Raw genomic sequence first — 19872 nt, forward strand, 5'->3', positions numbered from 1 at the left:
TTACAGGGATGTTATTGTCATGTAACCACTTTGCCACAGGCCATGCATTATGAATGTGTTGAAAGGTACAATCACCATCCCCAAATTGCTCTTCAATAGTGGGAAGCAATAAGGTGCTTAAAACATCAACGTAGATCTATGCTGTGATAGTGCCACACAAAATAACAAGGGCTGGAAGGCCCCTCCATGAAGAACATGACCACACCATAAAACAACTGCCTCCAAATTTTACCGTTGGGACTGCACATGCTGGCAGATGATGTTCACCTGGCATTTGCCATACCCACACCCTGCCATCAGATTGTCACATTGTGTACCATAATTTATCACTCCACACAACATTTTTTCACTGTTCAATTGTCCAATGTTTGCTCTCCTTACACCAAGTGAGGCGTCGTTTGGCATTCACCGCCATCATGTGTGGCTTATGAGCAGCTGGTTGAACATGAAATACAAGTTTTCTCACCTCTTGTCTAAGTGTCATAGTACTTGCAGTGGATCCTGATGCAGTTTGGAATTCCTGTGTCATGGTCTGGATAGATGTCTGCCTCTTACACATTATGACCCTCTTCAACTCTCAGTGGTCTCTGTCAGTCAACAGACGAAGTTGGCCTATATGCTTTTATTCTGTACATGACCCTTCATGTTTTCACTTCACTATCACGTTGGAAACAGTGGACCTAGGGATGTTTACGAGCGTGGAAATCTCGTGTACAGAAGTATGACACAAGTGTCACCTAATCACCTCACCACATTTGAAGTCCATGAGTTCTGCAGAGTGCCCCATTCTGCTCCCTCACGATGTCTAATGACTACTGAGGTCACTGATATGGAGTACCTGGTAGTAGGTGGCAGTACACTGCACCTAATATGAAAAACGTATGTTTCTTGGGGTGTCTGGATACTTTTGATCACATAGTGCAGAAAAAAAGTGGTGTGCTTGAATGCTGGGTGGTGACCTGCTCTTGTTTTTGATTGTTTCATCCATTCTGGAATTTGCATTACTGGAAATACACTTATTTTGGCTTCCTGCCTATGTGCTTTTATGATTAGGTTTAAATTTCTTTATATTATTGCTGCTAGCACATTAATAACAGGATATTCAATAACAATTCCTACTTCTTCATGCACATAAAACAATGTATAATCTTTTTCAGCTATGTCATAAATACAAGAGAGGAGTTTGAAACATTGCGTGGTCCAAAATTTGTGAAGTATTTAGAAGACTTGGCAAAAAAAATAGCCGAAGTATATCCGCCACCTGAAATAATTCGCATCTCTGAAATGTGAGTAATGTTTACAGTCTTATTTTTACTGAAAAATATTCTTAACTTTCAGATTTTTAATGATTTGGTTGGTGAAGGAGGCTCTTTGTTGTGATATTTTTGTGTTTATTGCTATTATTATAGTTTCGTAGTTTGCTGATTAAAGTCTTATCATCCATGTGTTTTAGCATTAAACTTAATTTGGATTCTATTTTGGTTCTGACATTACATTCTATCCAAAGGATGTATTCATAAGTCAATATATAAAAATCTCGTGTAATGCATATTTCTTTAGTTACATTTCATCTAAATTTGCTGTTGTAGCCTACTTGCTGATGCAAATAATAAAAAAATTGCATTTATGTTTTTTTCTGCAAGACATCTTTTACATAAGTGGCTTAATTAATTCCTGCAATATTATGAAACTGAAAGTTGCTACTCACCATATAGCGGAGATGCTGAGTCGCAGATAGGCACATCAAAAAGACTCTCACAATTAAAGCTTTTGGCCGTTAAGGCCTTTGTTAGCAACAGATGATAGACACACACACACACACACACACACACACACACAGTTCCTTAATTAATTCTACATGTACACTTACATAGGTGCTCTGCAAGCCACCATATGGTGTGTTGCGGAGGGTAACCTCTACTACTACTAGTCATTGCCTTTCCTGTTCCACTTGCAAATAGAGTGAGAGACAAATGACTGTCTATATGCCTCTGTACGAGATCTAATTTCATAAATCTTGTCTTCATGGTCCTTATGTGCAATGTTGGTGGCTGTTGAATCAATAGTCAGTCAGCTTCAAATGCTGGTTTTCTAATTATTTTCAACAGTGTTTCTTGAAAAGAATGTTATCTTACGTCCAGGGATTACCATTTGAGACCCAGAAGCATCTCCGAAACGTGTTATTCAAACCTACCGGAACAAATCTAGCAACCTGCCTCTGAATTGCTTCAGTGTCTTCCTCCAGACTGACCTGGTATGGATCCCAAATGCCCAAACAGTACTAAAGAGTAGGTTGCACCATTGTCCTATATAAAGTCTCCTTCACAGATGAACCACTGTTTCCTAAAATTTTGCCAATAAACTGAAATCCACCATTCGCTTCCCTACCAAAGTTCTCACATTCTTGTTCCATTTCGTATCACTTTGCAACATTATGCCTGGATATAAACAACTTGACTGTGTCAAGCAGGACACTAGTAATATTGTAATGAAACATTACAGGTTTGTTCTTCCCACTTATGTACATTAACTTGTATTTTCCCACATTTAGAGTTACCTGCCATTCATCACACCAACTATAAATTTTGTCAAAGCCATCTTGTATCTTCCTACAGTCACTCAACTTTGACACCTTGCTGTACACCACAGCTTGATCAGCAAACAACCACATGTTGCTGCGCATCCTGTCTGCCAAATCAATTATATATAAAGAGAACAACAGCAGTCCTATCACACTTCCCTGGGGCACTTCTGATGATAACCCTTGTCTCTACTGGACATTCACCATCAAGGACAACATACTGGGTTCTGTTAGTTAAGAAGTGTTCAAGCCAGTCATGTATCTGTGAACTTATTCCATACTCTTGTACTTTCATTAACAGCCTACAGTGGGGCACCATCTCAAATGCTTTCTGAAAATTTAGAAATACGTAGTCTGCCTGTTGGCCCTCATTCACAGTTCCCAGTGTATCATATGAGAAAAGGGCAAGCTGAGTTTTGCATGAAAGATGCTTTCTAAAACCATGTTGATTCATGGACATAATCTTCTCAGTCTCAAGAAAGTTTATTATATTCAAACTCAGAATGTGTTCAAGGATTCTGCAGCAAACCAAAGTTAGGGATATTGGTCTGTAATTTTGTGGGTCTGTTATTTTACCATTCTTATATACAGGACTCACCTGTGCTTTTTTTCCAGTTGCTTATGATTTTGTGCTGGATGAAAGATTCACAATAAATGCAACCAAGTAAGGGGCCAGTGCTGTAGAGTATTGTTTGTAAAGCAATTGGGATGCCATTCAGACCCGTTGATTATTTGCTTTCAAATCTTTCAGTTGTTTCTCTACATCAAGTATCCTTATTATTATGTTGTCTATACAAGAGTCTGTCTAATGGTCAAATGATGGTATGTTTGTACAGTTCTCCTGTGTGAACATTTACCAGCTTTCATTTGGCTATCTTCAGCTTCCACACCAGACTGGTCAATATTGGACTGAATGTAAGCCTTAGACGCACCTAATGATTTTACACAGGACCCGAATTTTTTTGGGTTCTCTGTCAGATCTTTTGCTGAGGTGTGACAGTGGTAGATGTTGTATGCTTTGAGCTTGGATCTTCTCACAGATGCCCATATCTCTACTAACCTTTGCTTGTTGTCATTTGTGTGTTCTCTTTTGAACTGAGAGTGCAACAGCCTCTGCTTCCTCAGCTTCCTCTGAATTTCATTGATAAACTACAGTGGGTCTTTTCCATTCTTCATCCACTTACTAGGCACATAACTCTCCAGACTATGATTTACAATCTGATTAGTATCAGAAGGACCGCACCCATCATTTTAATGGGTACTCTACTTCTATAGATTTGTTTCTCCTAAGTGGATTCTTCTACTGGTCCCATTTTCTATGACTTTTCATAAATATTTGTTAAGTAGACATCTGCAAAGAATTTACCCAGTAGGACCATTCTGAAAAGTGTTCCAAACAACTCCTACTACGAGGACCGAAATCCATCATTTTGACGTGTGCCGAAATATGAACAATAGCTTTTCGACATGTCCAAAGCTATTGTTGTTTACACCCTAATTTGATTATTGTCTTCTGCAGACCCATTGTCAATGGGCAATGAAGCTTTGTTGCTCAAGTGGCACAGTTTGTGTTGTCCACATTTCAGTTGTTTCGTAATGGCGGTTCAAAGATGCAGTTGTGAATCTGAAGGAGAAGACCCTCATGATGTTTGTGAAGCTGACGAGAAGATGATGCTGCAAGTGCTATTGATGGTGAGGAATATATCCTTCCCATCAATGAAATCAGTGAATCTTCAGACAGCGATGTTGCAACTACTGGACAAGAGCAAGCGGAGAAGTTGCAAACCAATGTTGCTTTACCTATAGCGGGCACGTTTGTGTAGCTATTGTATTATTATTTTATATTTTATCACAATTTATATTTCAGCAAGAATTATAAATGTTTTTATTTTGCTGTATTATAATTTGAAATTCATTGTTTTTGTTGTAACTGAATTATTCTATTATATACTGTATATTCAGGCACTCCAAAAAACAGTGTGCACTTACCTCCAGATAACAGCACTAGAGGCGTTTGTGGCAGAGTGAAAGGAAAAATTCTGATATAAGGAAATCCCTCCATTGGGAGTTGTGAGACAGCTAATAACGGAGTAACCTGGACTGTTACACCTATGAAAACTGTTCCTGGAAGAGATCCACAGCAGAACATCTTGAAGGTAGCACTGGGACCTACAGGGTATGTGAGTAAGTTTGCCAGGAAAGGTATATATTCTAGTGCATGGAGATTACTAATTGATGACAGCATGCTTTGAAATGTAAGGAAGTGTACAGAAAATAGAGCACACCAAAAGCTACATCATGATGATTGGACCATTAGCATCAATGCAATAGAAGCCGCAATATCACTTATGTATTCATGAGGTGTATATGGAGCAATAAACTTCACGTGGGAGCTGCTATGGTCAAATACATGGGGACCAGCATTTTTTCAGAACACAATGAGCAGCAATGAGTTCATTGAAAGTTTGCAGTTTATACTATTTGATGCAAAGAGCACATGTTCACATAAACTGAAGACAAATGATTTTGCACCTGCTATTGCTGTGTGGCATCCTCTAATTGCCAATTCCATGCTGTGTAGTATTCCAGGAGAAAATATAACTGTGGATGAGCAACTGTTTCCATGCAAGGCTAGATGCTCTTTCATTCAATACATGAGCAATAAACCAGACAAATTTGCAATAAAGTTTTGGCTTTCAATTGATATGAATTCTAAGTATCTGGTGAATGGGTTTCCTTACCTAGGCAAAGATGAGTAGCGTCCTACAGGTGTTCCCCTTGCAGAGCATGTTGTAATGTGTCTTATGCAGCCCTCTGTTTTCACAGAAAGAAACATAACCTGCAACAATTTTTCACAATGAAATGCCTTGCAGAAAATTTTAAACATAGGATTTTGAGTTTGATGCATGACACTGTAACTATCGATGAACAACATCCTAAAAACTACCAGACTAAGTGGCCTACTACAATAACACCAAGTATAGTTTTGATGTAATTGACCAAATGGCTTGGCTTTACACTGTGAAGTACAGATGTTGCAGATAGCCCATGCACATTTTTCCACGTCTTGGACTTAGCAGCTAAAAATGGAAGCTATAAGGAAGTAACAGGTGAAAAATTAAGCAGACATCAGTTTATATACAAATTGGCAGAAGAGTTGGCTTCTCTTTATGAAGCCACAAGGGTACAAAATACTCTTCCTAATATAGTATCACAACATTGCAACATTCAGAAGACTTGTCAAATTTAAGGATGTAGAAGCAAGTATAGAAGCAAGCATTTATGTATAAAGGGTGGCAAGTATGTCTGCGGACTTTGTTTAGGCAATGTTGAATACACCTGTGTAAGGTGTCATGACACAGCAGGAGGTTTTAAATGAGTAAAAGCAGGGTTATAAATGTTTTCTCTAGAATATATTGCACTTTTAAGATATTTGTGTTAAAACACATGGTTTTCTTTTCTATGGAAAGTTATCCATTCCTCAATTTGTTACATAATGTTTTGATTAATGGATTAATTTTTAAGTATAAAATGTTCATTCATCTCTACAGAAAAAAGAAGAACTGTATCCGGGTAAATGGTGTAACTTGGCTGAAATAAATTGATGTACGTTAAAATGTGTTTACTTTTTTTAAAATAGCAAATGAATCTGTACCCGTCAAAATGATGGGTTGGTCCTTCTAGGTAGATTGAAATCCCAGTACTTCTAGTGTTAAACTTTGCTCATAATTCCTCCACATCCACCTTACTGGAACTAAGTGATGTTAATTCACTGCCTCTATGTGATATCAGTTCACTGTCTAAGTGACATTCTAACAACTGCTTATCTGCTCTGTGTAGCAGAAACACTCTCCTAGCCTTCTTGACTGATTTATTAACTTCTGTAAGCATAACCACTGTAATGACATCATGATCATAAATCCCCATTTCTATACTGACATTTATGATAATGTCTGACATATTTGTAGCTACAAGATCTGAGATATTTCCATTGTGTGTGAGCGGCTGAGCTAGCTACACAAGACAGCTTTCAGAAAACTTGTTCAAAACTAGTTCACAAGACTGTCTGTCTGTACCCCCCCCCCCTCCCCCCACAATGAATTCATAGACATTCATGTCTATACTTGTTAGATTAACTAGTCTTGTGTGATATGGATATTTCCACACTACTGACAATAGACTTTCTTTGAATGAATCTAGAACTGTCACAGTGAAGTTGGGTGGCTGGAAAAAAACTTAACACATTGGTTGTTTGTTCCCTCCTCATTTCCTGATTGTCATATGCAATGTCAAGTTGTTACTGCAAGGCTGGAGGACACACAAAAGATGGAGCAATTATTACAAATAAGGAGCACTGTACAAGGCTCCTTGCTGTGGAATTAACTCTGTTTATCATGAACTTGAAGGTTGTTATGCTCACAAGGAGAGGTTCGCAGGGGTGAGATTGAATTTTTAAAACCACTATAAGTGGTGTTCATTAGGTTTCACATCCTGAAGGTGTTCAGTGTGTTAGGGTTCACATCCTAAAGATGTTCAGCGTGAAGCACCCCCATCTGCAAGTAATCAACAGAATGAATTTCACTGTTTCTTGTGACAGCCTAAAGCCTTAAGCAATATTGATAATTTCAACATGGTGCAGTAGTGCAGCAAATAAGCTATGCAAATGACATGCTGAAGGTTGTGGGTTCAAATCTCATCAGCTGAAATCCAGGTTTTTTTCATAGTTATTAAAACAACTGCAATTGTTGTTTTAAATGAACTAACTGATTTGAATGTAATTTGTTTCATTTCTAATCCTTTGTCACGTCATTTTAATCAGTGCACTAATTTGTTTATTTGCCCTAATTTTCTATTTCCTCTTACTCACTTTCCATTTGCTACCTTTTCCCATGTGATTTTAATTATGTTTATTTTTCTGTCATGACATTTCAGTGTCTGAGAATATGAATCTATTATCTAAAAACAAAATATTACGTAGTCTGTTTGTATAAGCTGCACAATAGTATCAAAAATTTGTTTCTCATTACAATATTTATAATTTTTTTTGGATGATAAACTTCATACAGATATGTAAAACATAAATCAAATCAAACCCAAACAAAATGAGCTGTAGTAATAATGATGGCAATAACATGGATGAAAGTATAAAATATTATAAGGAAGAAATTAAATATAAGTCAAAACCTAATAATATATAAAACCACGAGGATAAAGATTCAAAATGAAAATAAAAGGAAGTAAAAACTGAGAGCAAATAAAGAAATTAGTATGGTTATTAGAGTAATGCAACAATTGATTACAGATGAAACAAATTACATTTAAACCAATTAACAGATTTAAAATAGTGAGTTAAGGCATTTTGACAAAAAATAAATAATTAAATAAATAAAGGAGTGGGCTGCACCTAATTGGATTTGAACCCATCAGCATACCAGTCAAATAACTTACCTGCTATCACTTTCAAATTTTTGATGATTTCAAGGCTCTAGTTAATCACAAGAAACTTTGAAAATTGTTTTGTCAGTCATTTGCAAATGTGACTCCACCAGAGTGAATGCCTGCAGGCCATGACGCCATGTAACTGGTTTCAAAAATTCAGTCCCACTCCTGGAAAACTCTCCCACTAGAACACTTCCTGGAGGGTGCTGTTCTCCCATTTAAAATGTTTATAGACAGGAGAGTCATGACTTTCTGAAATATCTTTCTGACAAAAAGACAGGCAGGTGGCCATGGAAACACACTGTGGAACTGCAGTTTCGGGATCATGCGATCTATAAGGAAGACCTCAAAGGCACAATAGCTGAGTTCATATACAGCCAGAACATTGTTTTGCCTGGCGAACTTGTGGGCCCTTCCACTTCTCTCCCTCAGTCTGACTTACCTTCCTTCGTGGACCACGCCAGAAGCCACTTCATCAACCTCCACATTCCTCCGCACACCAACCATTCCCACCCTAAGGTTCACCTCCCAAAATCTTTTGGTGCAGGTGGTTAATAAGGTACATAAATCTGCTTCATTTGTTGAGTTTGAAACGGTCAAACACTTCGTCGAGATTGAATGGTGGCAGTGTCGGTAAGCATTGTAGCATTGTAGAACATTCGGATGAACAGGGTGAGTTGAATTCGTTGGGGCACTGCCTGAAATGAGCTTGTTTCTCCAGGGTATGTGGCGACAAGGGCTGTTTGGGTGGCAGCATGAAGGTGACGTGTTGTGGTTGAGCGCAATTTGTCGCGACGCAAAGGCTGACGCGGTGACACTCCGTAATGTGTCAATTGCGGTTGGGGAAGTTTGACTGGAGCCTGCGCAGGGCAGCAGGTGAGAAAAAGATCAAAGTTTGAAAATGCTTGCCAGTCTGTGGAAATCTTGACGTGTGATCAGAGTCAGAGCCACTTGTGTTGCAGGGAGGTTGCGGAGGTGTGGGCTGTCCAAAAGCACAGTGAGAAAAATGATGTCAAACATTGGGCGAAATGTGTGAATGTTCACTGTTCATAGTCACTTCACTCAAAATAGTGTGTGGAAAAGGTGAATTTCATGGCACAAAACACTGAGGTGTAGCAGTAGGACAGAGATGGAGGTCAGGCACAGATAACAAGCCTCATCCCTGTTGCAGGCTAAGGTATTGAAGCAGGAAGGCATGTGCTGATGCTGAACTGAGGCAGGTGCGGGCGTGGTCGGATGCTGAGGAGGTTGACCTGTGATCAAAGCAGTTCCGGCCACGTGGCAGGAATCTGCGTGGTAGTGCATGGATTACAGCATGGCAAACCATTGTCCTGGTGGTGGTAGGTTATCCAATGGAGCATTTTCAGAAATCGGCATCGATCCCGCACTGCACGGAGATCCACAAGAGGTAACTGCACTGTCGATGAGGGAGGGCACATGTGGCAGGAACAAAGGCGTCTGACAGCCAGAGACATGCACACTCCTAACCTCACTTATTGTTGCAGGCACAAAAAACGTCTGGGAAAATCGGCGTAATCGACGAGTGAGAGGCACCGTGTTGCAGTCCTGGTGGGCATACATTCTCCTCAACACGATGCCTGTTGATCACAAAATCCAGTGTTAGGCGTTGGGTCAAAGCTATTGTTCGAATGTTGTGTTGATGTAATACAAGCAAAAATAACTGGCACAGAGGCCGCGGACACAGTAAAAAGGAGAAAACAGAATACATTACAACTTGGGGTCACTAGTGAGGTGGATGCTTGGGTGAGATACACACACCACCTTATAATCAGGAGTCCATTTATTTATCTCTTGACACAAGTAAGGCTTACAGAGAATTGCATGGTGGAACTACGCAAAGATGATGTTTTGCTATGTTCAAAGATGATGCTCCAATCAATACTGGTGTCGATCTCATCAGTGCCACAGCTGTAATGTGATCCACTCATCCTCACATGTTTTATGCTGTTAAAAATAGCAAACTCGTTGTAATCCATCCAACAGGCCTTTCTTAGCATCCACCTGAGAGAACTTCTTTTGAGATCTGCTCTGTCTGGCAGATGGATTTATATGGGACAGTGGCCACTTTTCAGAGTGCCTGCAAGAGCAGGTGAGTAAAATGAGAGGACAATGGCTGTATATGACTCTAACAGTGAAGTTGAGGTCAGCATAACTCATATGCATTAATATGATGGCCTCTGTTTGCAAGACCTCAAACCACTCCACCCATTGGGCAGGTAAAGGTAAAGCCCCATAGTGCACTACGTGCAGTGACACCACTTTAAAGAAGTTGCTTGAGGATCTTACTGTATGGCAGGAGGTGTAGCACACTATGTGCACTGATATCACTTAAAAGCAGAAAAGGACAGAGATGTTCATCAGTAAGATGCTTGAGAATCTCTGTGTATGCAGGATGTGGGTGAAGCAAACTGTGCTATTATCATGAGTGTGAACCATGCCAACTGCAGCCTGCAATGCTGTGGTTAAGGGCTCAGGTTAAGAGTAGCAAGTTGCCCTGATGATCCTCCCTCCCCACACGCAACCTTTAGCTCTGTCACAGGAAAGTCATCATGTCTATGGAGGCTGTAAGCAGCAAATACAGGAACATCAATATTTATTTCCTACAAGAAGTTTCAAGTCTTCTACATTTGTCCTGAACCCATAAATATCCTGTTGAAATATGGAAGGCAACTTTGTGCCCCCATCAGTCAGTTGTACCAGTATCACATCTGATGCCCCTTTTACACTTTATAAGTGGTGGGGGAAGAACAATTTGAGTGGCACATTGTTATTGGACTGCCTTCTCTATACTTACTTTTAAATATGCCATTCGTGCCCTTATATAGAGGCTGCCTGGTTTGCTGTTTTTATCTTGTTTTTCTTCTAAGATGCAATTACAGTTACATGTGTGTGTGTGTGTGTGTGTGTGTGTGTGTGTGTTTGTGTGTGTGTGTGTGTGTGTGTGTGTGTGTGTGTGTGTTTTGGGCCTTGTGTTACTAGAGGCTATTTTTACTGAAGGCTATTTGTGCTGAAACATCTAATTTAATGACTGGTTTCTTCACCAAGGCTGTGTAGGAGATGACAAAGACTGGAAGCGTAGACATTGCAAGTTCTATTTAGCTCCTACACGGGGAATCCATTATGTCACTCTTATTTATTGGAATTCCTTGATGAATTTTGGTTAGTCTCAGCCACCTGCTGGGTCACTTCCAGAACAGTGACGCAATGATTCTGAGTTTGTGGACTCATTTTCCACATTTTCCACAAGTTGCTTTACTTTTGCAACCCTTGTTGTGTAGCAGAAACGATGACATTTGTAGGTCCTGATTGAGGTAGGTTTGGAAGGCCTACCCCTAAGGTGGAAGAAGCTCATAATGGTTTACTCTTGGAGCACAGAGTGTGTGAAATCACAATTAATTCAGTCTTCTTCTCCAGGTCTACATTATTTCTTCATATGATTTTGTCATATTCACTGTTACTTCTGTTGCCAATTCTTGTTTAATTTCTGAGGTATTCATTTCCATTACATCACAGCATGTGACTACATCCTTTTTTGAGTTGGTAGCATTGTGCATTTTATCTACTATGTCAAATTCGTCTGTCTTTTGTGATTTTCATAGTAGATTGTCAGCCACATATCCATGAGTCTCAGCCACTAATTCATCTATCTTTTGTGATTTTCATAGTAGATTGTCAGCCACATATCCATGAGTCTCAGCCACTAGGTTAGTGCTTAAACATCATTTTACGAGTATAAAAGGGTGATACTTTTTCAAATATCCCAATTTTATATGGATAAGAAGGAAAACATTTTAATTTAATCAAACTAGAAAGGGGAATATCCTCCCTCAATCTTTTCTTGTGCAAGTGTCCAGTACTTCCTGTGGTCCATCAAAGTTACTGAGGATGTTTGTAGTTGTTATAGGACCCATTTACATCCAGGAATATGTTAGGGAAGTAGTGAGCCACACAGACAGAGACGCCTGACTTGCCTAGGTAATACTTATACAACTGAGATGTGGCAGGTGCTCCAGAGATTGCTCACTAATTATTATTTCATCTCAACAGCCATACACCCCATCAATGCACAGGATTCACTAAGGCTCTTTTCACAGAGATTTGCACCATTATTGCAATCCAGGCGGTTATGCTCAGATCCCTGCTTCCTGTGACATACAACATTGCCCTGCTGTACTGCATGGTTATTGCTGAAGCAGGCACAGAGCTTTGCAGGAAAAGTGTTTCTCAGACCACAGGAACTTTGTTGTTGATAAACTAAGCACAAAGGGACTTAATTACAGTTATAAACTAGGTGCTGACTGTCAACTAAAGGATAAATTAATGGATCCCTCAGTGTGGCCTAAAGGTGTAGTTATAAGATGTTTTTTATTCAAGAGGAAGTACAACTCTTTAATTCAATAATTATTCCACAAGAAAATGTACATATGTTGTAGCAAGTGTAAATGTCCAGTATGTCAGAACAAAACTGAACAACTTAACCACCTTTGTGGGTCAAGTCAAACGAGAAGCTTTGCACATCAGTGGACACTGGCTAGCTGAGTAGGAAGGGACTTTTATAAACATGGTGAACATATTGAAGAGATAAGTGTATGGTACCATAAAACAACTGCTCATGGGGGACTATCTATTTATGAAAATGGTCTTAGTGTTTGAAAAGTTTACCTAAAAAAGTTTTGTGTTGACATGGATTTAGAATTTGCTGCTTTACAATTGCATGATGTAAGTATCATTGTCATGTCTTTGTGGAATGCAATTGGTGGAGACTCATCAATATGAACAGCAGTTTGTGCTACCTCATGTGTTGTTGTTGTTGTTGTTGTTGTTGTGGTCTTCAGTCCTGAGACTCATTTGATGCAGCACTCCATGCTAATCCATCCTGTGCAAGCTCCTTCATCTCCCAGTACCTACTGCAGCCTACATCCTTCTGAATCTGCTTAGTGTATCCATCTCTTGGTCTCCCTCTGTGATTTTTACACTCCACGCTGGCCTCCAATGCTAAATTTGTGATCCCTTGATGCCTCAGAACATGTCCTACCAACCAATCCCTCCTTCTAGTCAAGTTGTGCCACAAACTTCTCTTCTCCCCAATCCTATTCAATACCTCCTCATTAGTTACGTGATCTATCCACCTAATCTTCAACATTCTTCTGTAGCACCACATTTCGAAAGCTTCTATTCTTTTCTTGTCCAAACTATTTATTGTCCATGTTTCACTTCCATACATGACTACACTCCATACAAATACTTTCAGAAATGACTTCCTGACATTTAAATCTATATTCAATGTTAACAAATTTCTCAACTTCAGAAACGCTTTCCTTGCCATTGCCAGTCTACATTTTATATCCTCTCTACTTCGACCATCATCAGTTATTTTGCTCCCCAGTGTCTCATTTCCTAATCTAATACCCTCAGCATCACCCGACTTAATTTGACTACATTCCATTATCCTTGTTTTGCTTTTGTTGATGTTCATCTTATATCCTCCTTTCAAGACACTGTCCATTCCATTCAACTGCTCTTCCAAGTCCTTTGCTGTCTCTGACAGAATTACAATGTCATCGGTGAACCTCAAAGTTTTTATTTCTTCTCCCTGGATTTTAATACCTACTCCAAATTTTTCTTTTGTTTCCCTTACTGCTTGCTCAATATACAGACTGAATAACATCGGGGAAAGGCTACAACCCTGTCTCACTCCCTTCCAAACCACTGCTTCCCTTTCATGCCCCTCAACACTTATAACTGCCATCTGCTTTTTGTACAAATTGTAAATAGCCTTAAGCTCCGTGTATTTTACCCTGGCCACCTTTAAAATTTGAAAGAGAATATTCCAGTCAACATTGTCAAAAGCTTTCTCTAAGTCTACAAATGCTAGAAACATACATTTGCCTTTCCTTAATCTTTCTTCTAAGATAAGTCGTAGGGTCAGTATTGCCTAACGTGTTCCAACATTTCTACGGAATCCAAACCGATCTTCCCCGAGGTCGGCGTCTACAAGTTTTTCCATTCGTCTGTAAAGAACTCGCGTTAGTATTTTGCAGCTGGGACTTATTAAACTGATAGTTCCGTAATTTTCATCTCATGTCTATGAATTCAAAAATAATGTTGTGTGGTGACTTCAGCATCCATTTAGGAGAAGACAGCACAAAGGAGAATATATTTAAGTAATTGAGGACTAGCTATGTATGTGACTAATGGTGGACCAACAAGAGGAGATGCTTGGCCCAACAGAGTCATCACCAACCTAAATACCTGGAACTATGGATCCACTTACAGGAGATCATGATGCATAAGTTGTACATCTAAACAGTCAAATGAACCTTCATGGAAAAACCAGTATGTGGTATTCTAACTATACCTTTAGTAAAAGAATTATAATGGATGAAGGAGTAACGATCTTGAAAAATGTGCTTGCCAGGACTGATTGGCAATCTGTAGTTGTATGACTGGGAGCAAGTCATGCTCTTAAATATATTTTCCAGCTCCTGAAAATAAATTTTGATAATTGTTTCCATCAGTAACCATAAAGAATGCCTTAGACAAACTACTAAATAGAAGAAAAATAGGTAGAGGCATAGCATGGTACACTTCAAGCAGGAAAACATAAAATGTCGTCTTTTTGTTCCTACTAAATGGCTGAGTTAAAACAGCAACAGGTACTGGGGCCAAAGATATATTTTATTGTTATTATTTGAAAGCTAAAAGAATCTACAGGAAGGAAGTAGAAACAGCCAAGAAAGCCCATAATGTTAGGTTCATCTCTGAAACTCTGTATCCATGTAAAGCAGCCTGGGAACTGGTTAATGAACACAGAAAAAGATCCACTGCCCCATTCAATGCTTGCAGCTCTGATGATTTTAACAAATATTTTATTGGTATTGTTGGGAATAATATAGTTGAAATACCAGATCTATAAATAGATATTGCAAAAAATGTAAGCATTAGCAATAGTTGTTCCTTGACCAGGTGGAAGAAAGTGCTTCCAGGGGACATAGTGAAAACTGTGAAAGATTTCAAACACTCTGTTAGCACAGATGTATATAGCATGTCACGTGCTGTTCTGAAGGATACTGGATCTGATACTGCTGAACCTTTGGCTGCTGTCACTAGCCAATGCCTTGAGGTTGGTACGGTCCCAAACAAAGACAATGCCAGTATATAAAAATGGTGATCCTAATAGACCATCCAGCTATAGACCAATTTCTATAATACTTACACTAGTAATAGTGACTGAAACTATAATGTATAACCAACTGTTACATTATATCTAAAAACAAAGATTTTGTAACTTAACAAACCAGAGCGTTGGTATGTTGATAGAGACAATAAAAAACACAAACGCACACACAAATCTCAAGCTTTTGCAAGCCATGGTTGCTTTATCAGGAAAGAAGGAATGAGAGGGAAAGACGAAAGGATTTGGGTTTTAAGGGAGAGGGTAAGGAGTCGTTCCAATCCCAGGAGTGGAAAGACTTACCTTGGGGGGAAAAAGGGACAGGTATACACTTGCACACACACACACATATCCATCCACACATATACAGACACAAGCAGACATATGAAAAGGCAAAGAGTTTGAGCAGAGATGTCAGTCGAGGTGGAAGTACAGAGGCAAAGATTTTACTGCATGACAGGTGAGGTATGAGTGGCGGCAACTTGAAATTAGCGGAGGTTGAAGCCTGGTAGGTAACGGGAAGAGAGGGTGTATTGAAGGGCAAGTTCTTGTCTCCGGAGTTCTGATAGGTTGGTGTCAGTGTGAAGTATCCAGATAACCCGGACAGTGTAACACTGTGCCAAGATGTGCTGGCCGTGCACCAAGGCATGTTTAGCCGCAGGGTGATCCTCATTACCAACAAACACTGTTTGCCTGTGTCCATTCATGTGAATGGACAGTTTGTTGTTGGTCATTCCCACATAGAAAGCTTCACAGTGTAGGCAGGTCAGTTGGTAAATCACGTGGGTGCTTTCACACATGGCTCTGCCTTTGATCGTGTACACCTTCCAGGTTACAGGACTGGAGTAGGTGGTGGTGGGAGGGTGCATGGGACAGGTTTCACACCGGTGGCAGTTACAAGGGTAGGAGCCAGAGGGTAGGGAAGGTGGTTTGGGGATTTCATAGGGATGAACCAAGAGGTTACAAAGGTTAGGTGGATGGCTGAAAGACACTCTTGGTGGAGTGGGGAGGATTTCATGAAAGATGGATCTCATTTCAGGGCAGGATTTGAGGAAGTCGTATCCCTGCTGGAGAGCCACATTCAGAGTCTGACCCAGTCCTGGAAAGTATCCTGTCACAAGTAGGGCACTTTTGGGGTTCTTCTGTGGGGGGCTCTGGGTTTGGGGGAATGGGGAAGTGGCTCTGGTTATTTGCTTCTGTACCAGGTCGGGAAGGTATTTGCGGGATGCAAAAGCTGTTTTCAGGTTGTTGGTGTAATGGTTCAGGGATTCAGGACTGGAGCAGATTAATTTGCCACGAAGACCTAGGCTGTAGGGAAGGGACCGTTTGATATGGAATGGGTGGCAGCTGTCATAATGGAGGTATTGTTGCTTGTTGGTGGGTTTGATGTGGACGGATGTGTGAAGTTGGCCATTAGACAGATGGAGTTCAATGTCGCGGAAAGTGGCATGGGATTTGAAGTAGGACCAGGTGTATCTGATGGAACCAAAGGAGTTGAGATTGGAGAGGAAATTCTGGAGTTCTTCTTCACTGTGAGTTCAGATCATGAAGATGTCATCAATAAATCTATACCAAACTTTGGGTTGGCAGGCTTGGGTAACAAAGAAGGCTTCCTCTAAGCCACCCATAAACAGGTTGGCATACGAGGGGGCCATCCTGGTACCCATGGCTGTTCCCTTTAATTGTTGGTATGTCTGGCCTTTAAAAGTGAAGAAGTTGTGGGTCAAGATGAAGCTGGCTAAGGTAATGAGGAAAGAGGTTTTAGGTAGGGTGGCAGGTGATCGGCGTGAAAGGAAGTGCTTCATTGCAGCGAGGCCCTGGACATGTGCGATATTTGTGTATAAGGAAGTGGCATCAATGTTTACAAGGATGGTGTCCAGGGGTAACAGATTGGGTAATGATTCCTGGTGTTTGAGAAAGTGGTTGGTGTCTTTGATGAAGGATGGGAGACTGCATGTAATGGGTTGAAGGTGTTGATCTATGTAGGCAGAGATACATTCTGTGGGGGCTTGGTAAGCAGCTACAATGGGGCAGCTGGGATGATTAGGTTTGTGAATTTTAGGAAGTAGGTAGAAGGTAGGGGTGCGGGGTGTCGGTGGGGTAAGGAGGTTGATGGAGTCAGGTGAAAGGTTTTGAAGGGGACCTAAGGTTCTGAGGATTCATCGGAGCTCCGCCTGGACATCAGGAATGGGATTACCTTGGCAAACTTTGTATGTAGTGTTGTCTGAAAGCTGACGCAGTCCCTGAGCCACATACTCCCAATGATCAAGTACCACGGTCGTAGAACCCGTGTCCGCCGGAAGAATGACGATGGATCGGTAAGCCTTCAGTTCACGGATAGCCTGGGCTTCAGCTGTGATGATGTTTGGAGTGGGATTAAGGTTTTTCAAGAACGATTGAGAGGCAAGGCTGGAAGTGAGAAATTCCTGGAAGGTTTGGAGAGGGTGATTTTGAGGTCCCGCTGTGACGGAGGATGGAACTGTTCCAGGCAGGGTTCAATTTGGATAGTGTCTTGGGGAGTTGTATCATTAGGAGTAGGATCAGGATTATTTTTCTTCATGGCAAAATGATATTTCCAGCAGAGAGTACAAGTGTAAGACAGTAAATCTTTGACGAGGGCTGTTTGGCTGAATCTGGGAGTAGGGGTGAAGGTGAGGCCTTTGCATAGGACAGAGGTTTCAGATTGGGAAAGAGGTTTGGAGGAAAGGTTAACTACTGAATTGGGGTGTTGTGGTTCCAGATTGAGTTGCTTAAAATTTTGAGGTTTTGGGGGGAGTGGAGCTGGAAGTGGGAGATTGAGTAGATGGGACTGGGACCATGTGCAATGAGAGGAGGTTGAGGTTTACTGGAAAGGCTGTGTAGGGTGAGTGAGTTGCCTTTCCGGAGGTCGGAAACCAGGAATTGGATAGTTTTTTGAGGTGTAGTGTGGCATGCTGTTCTAATTTGTGGTTGGGCTGTAGGAGGATGCTCTGAACAACCAGTGTGGATGTGGGTTGCGAAAGCTTGAGATTTGTGTGTGTGTGTTTGTATTTGTTATTGTTTCTATCAACGTACCAATGCTTTTGTTTGGTAAGTTACAAAATCTTTGTTTTTAGATATATTTTTCCCATGTGGAATGTTTCCCTCTACTATATTCATATCATTAATTACCCACCAGGCCTCAACCTCCGCTAATTTCAAGTTGCCGCCACTCATATTTCACCTGTCATTCAATAACATCTTTGCCTCTGTACTTCCACCTTGACTGACATCTCTGCCCAAATTCTTTGCCTTTACATATGTCTGCTTGTGTCTGTATATGTGCGGATGGATATCTGTGTGTGTGCAAGTGTATACCTGTCACTTCCCCCCCCCTCCCAAGGTAAGTCTTTCCGCTCCCGGGGTTGGAATGACTTCTTACCCTCTCCCTTAAAACCCAAATCCTTTAATCTTTCCCCCTCCTTCCCTCTTTCCTGATGAAGTAACCATGGGTTCCGAAAGCTTGAGATTTGTGTGTGTGTTTGTGTTTGTTATTGTCTCTATCAACGTACCAACGCTTTCGTTTGGTAGGTTACAAAATTTTTGTTTTTAGATATATTTTTCCCACATGGACTGTTTCCCTCTATTATACTCATACCAACTGTTACATTATTTTGAAGACAACAATGCCTTGAGGTTTGTACTTTTCCAGACTTTTAAAAGTGACAAAGACAGTGCCAGTATATAAAAAAGGTGATCCTAATAGACAATCCAGCTATAGACCAATTTCTATAATACCTATACTAGTAATAGTAACTGAAATTATAATGAATAACCAACTGTTTCATTATTTTGAAGACATCAACTTCTTCCTTCATAACCAACATTCATTGGAAGAGAAAAATCTACATTTACTGCAATGCTTGATGTAATAACAAGAATGATGGAAGCATTTGGGAAGAAAAAAAACATACACACACACACACACACACACACACACACACACACACACACACACACACACACACACAGTTGCATGGGTTTAATTTCTTGTGACTTAAGCAAGGCTTTTGATTGCATCTCTTTATAAGATACTGTTGGAAAAATTAAAGTCTTATGATATAAAAGATATCGTTTTTCGAGATTTTGTCATCTTACCTAAGAGGCAGGTGGCAGAGTATTTATATCCAGGGAATGAAGTCTCATTAAATGGCACTTGTATATCATGACTGTGGTGCTCCATACTGGGTGTTCTGCTATTTTTAATATTTGTCAATAACATAAGTTATGATGGTCATACTCTGCTGTGTGGAGATGATATGACATTAATGACTATGGATAGAAGTTCAGCTGAAGCACTAAATGATGCTGATACTTTGTTTGAATGAACCAAAAAGTGGTTCAAAGCAAATTAAATGAAATTGAATGAAGATGAAACCCCAGAAAATATTATGCAGCCTAGGTGGCTGTGGACCCATAGCAAATGTTGATAGTGTCACACTCCTGGGAATCACAATTGACAATAAGCTGACATGGACCAAAGATGCTGCACATGTGTGCTCTAAGCTGTAAAGAGTAATTTGTCTCCTTACGAAGTTCAAATGTGTGATAATGGATCAGTAACATTATGCACTGTTTCACAGCCACATCACATATGGATTGTCCCTGTGGAGACATTCTACTGGAAGTAAAAACATAT

General features: G+C 40.2%; 1 protein-coding gene across 1 annotated transcript in view; it reads left to right on the plus strand.

The window, feature by feature from the left end:
- LOC126354255 (uncharacterized) overlaps positions 1-19872 on the plus strand; it is a 205147-nt gene that overhangs the window by 121235 nt on the left and 64040 nt on the right. Inside the window, exon 5 of the mRNA XM_050003772.1 lies at positions 1158-1286. Coding sequence (XP_049859729.1) covers positions 1158-1286 — 129 coding nt within the window. The remainder of the gene's footprint in view (positions 1-1157; positions 1287-19872) is intronic.

This window comes from Schistocerca gregaria, chromosome 3 (genome assembly GCF_023897955.1).
Source record: "Schistocerca gregaria isolate iqSchGreg1 chromosome 3, iqSchGreg1.2, whole genome shotgun sequence".
Taxonomy (NCBI): Eukaryota; Metazoa; Arthropoda; class Insecta; order Orthoptera; family Acrididae; genus Schistocerca; species Schistocerca gregaria.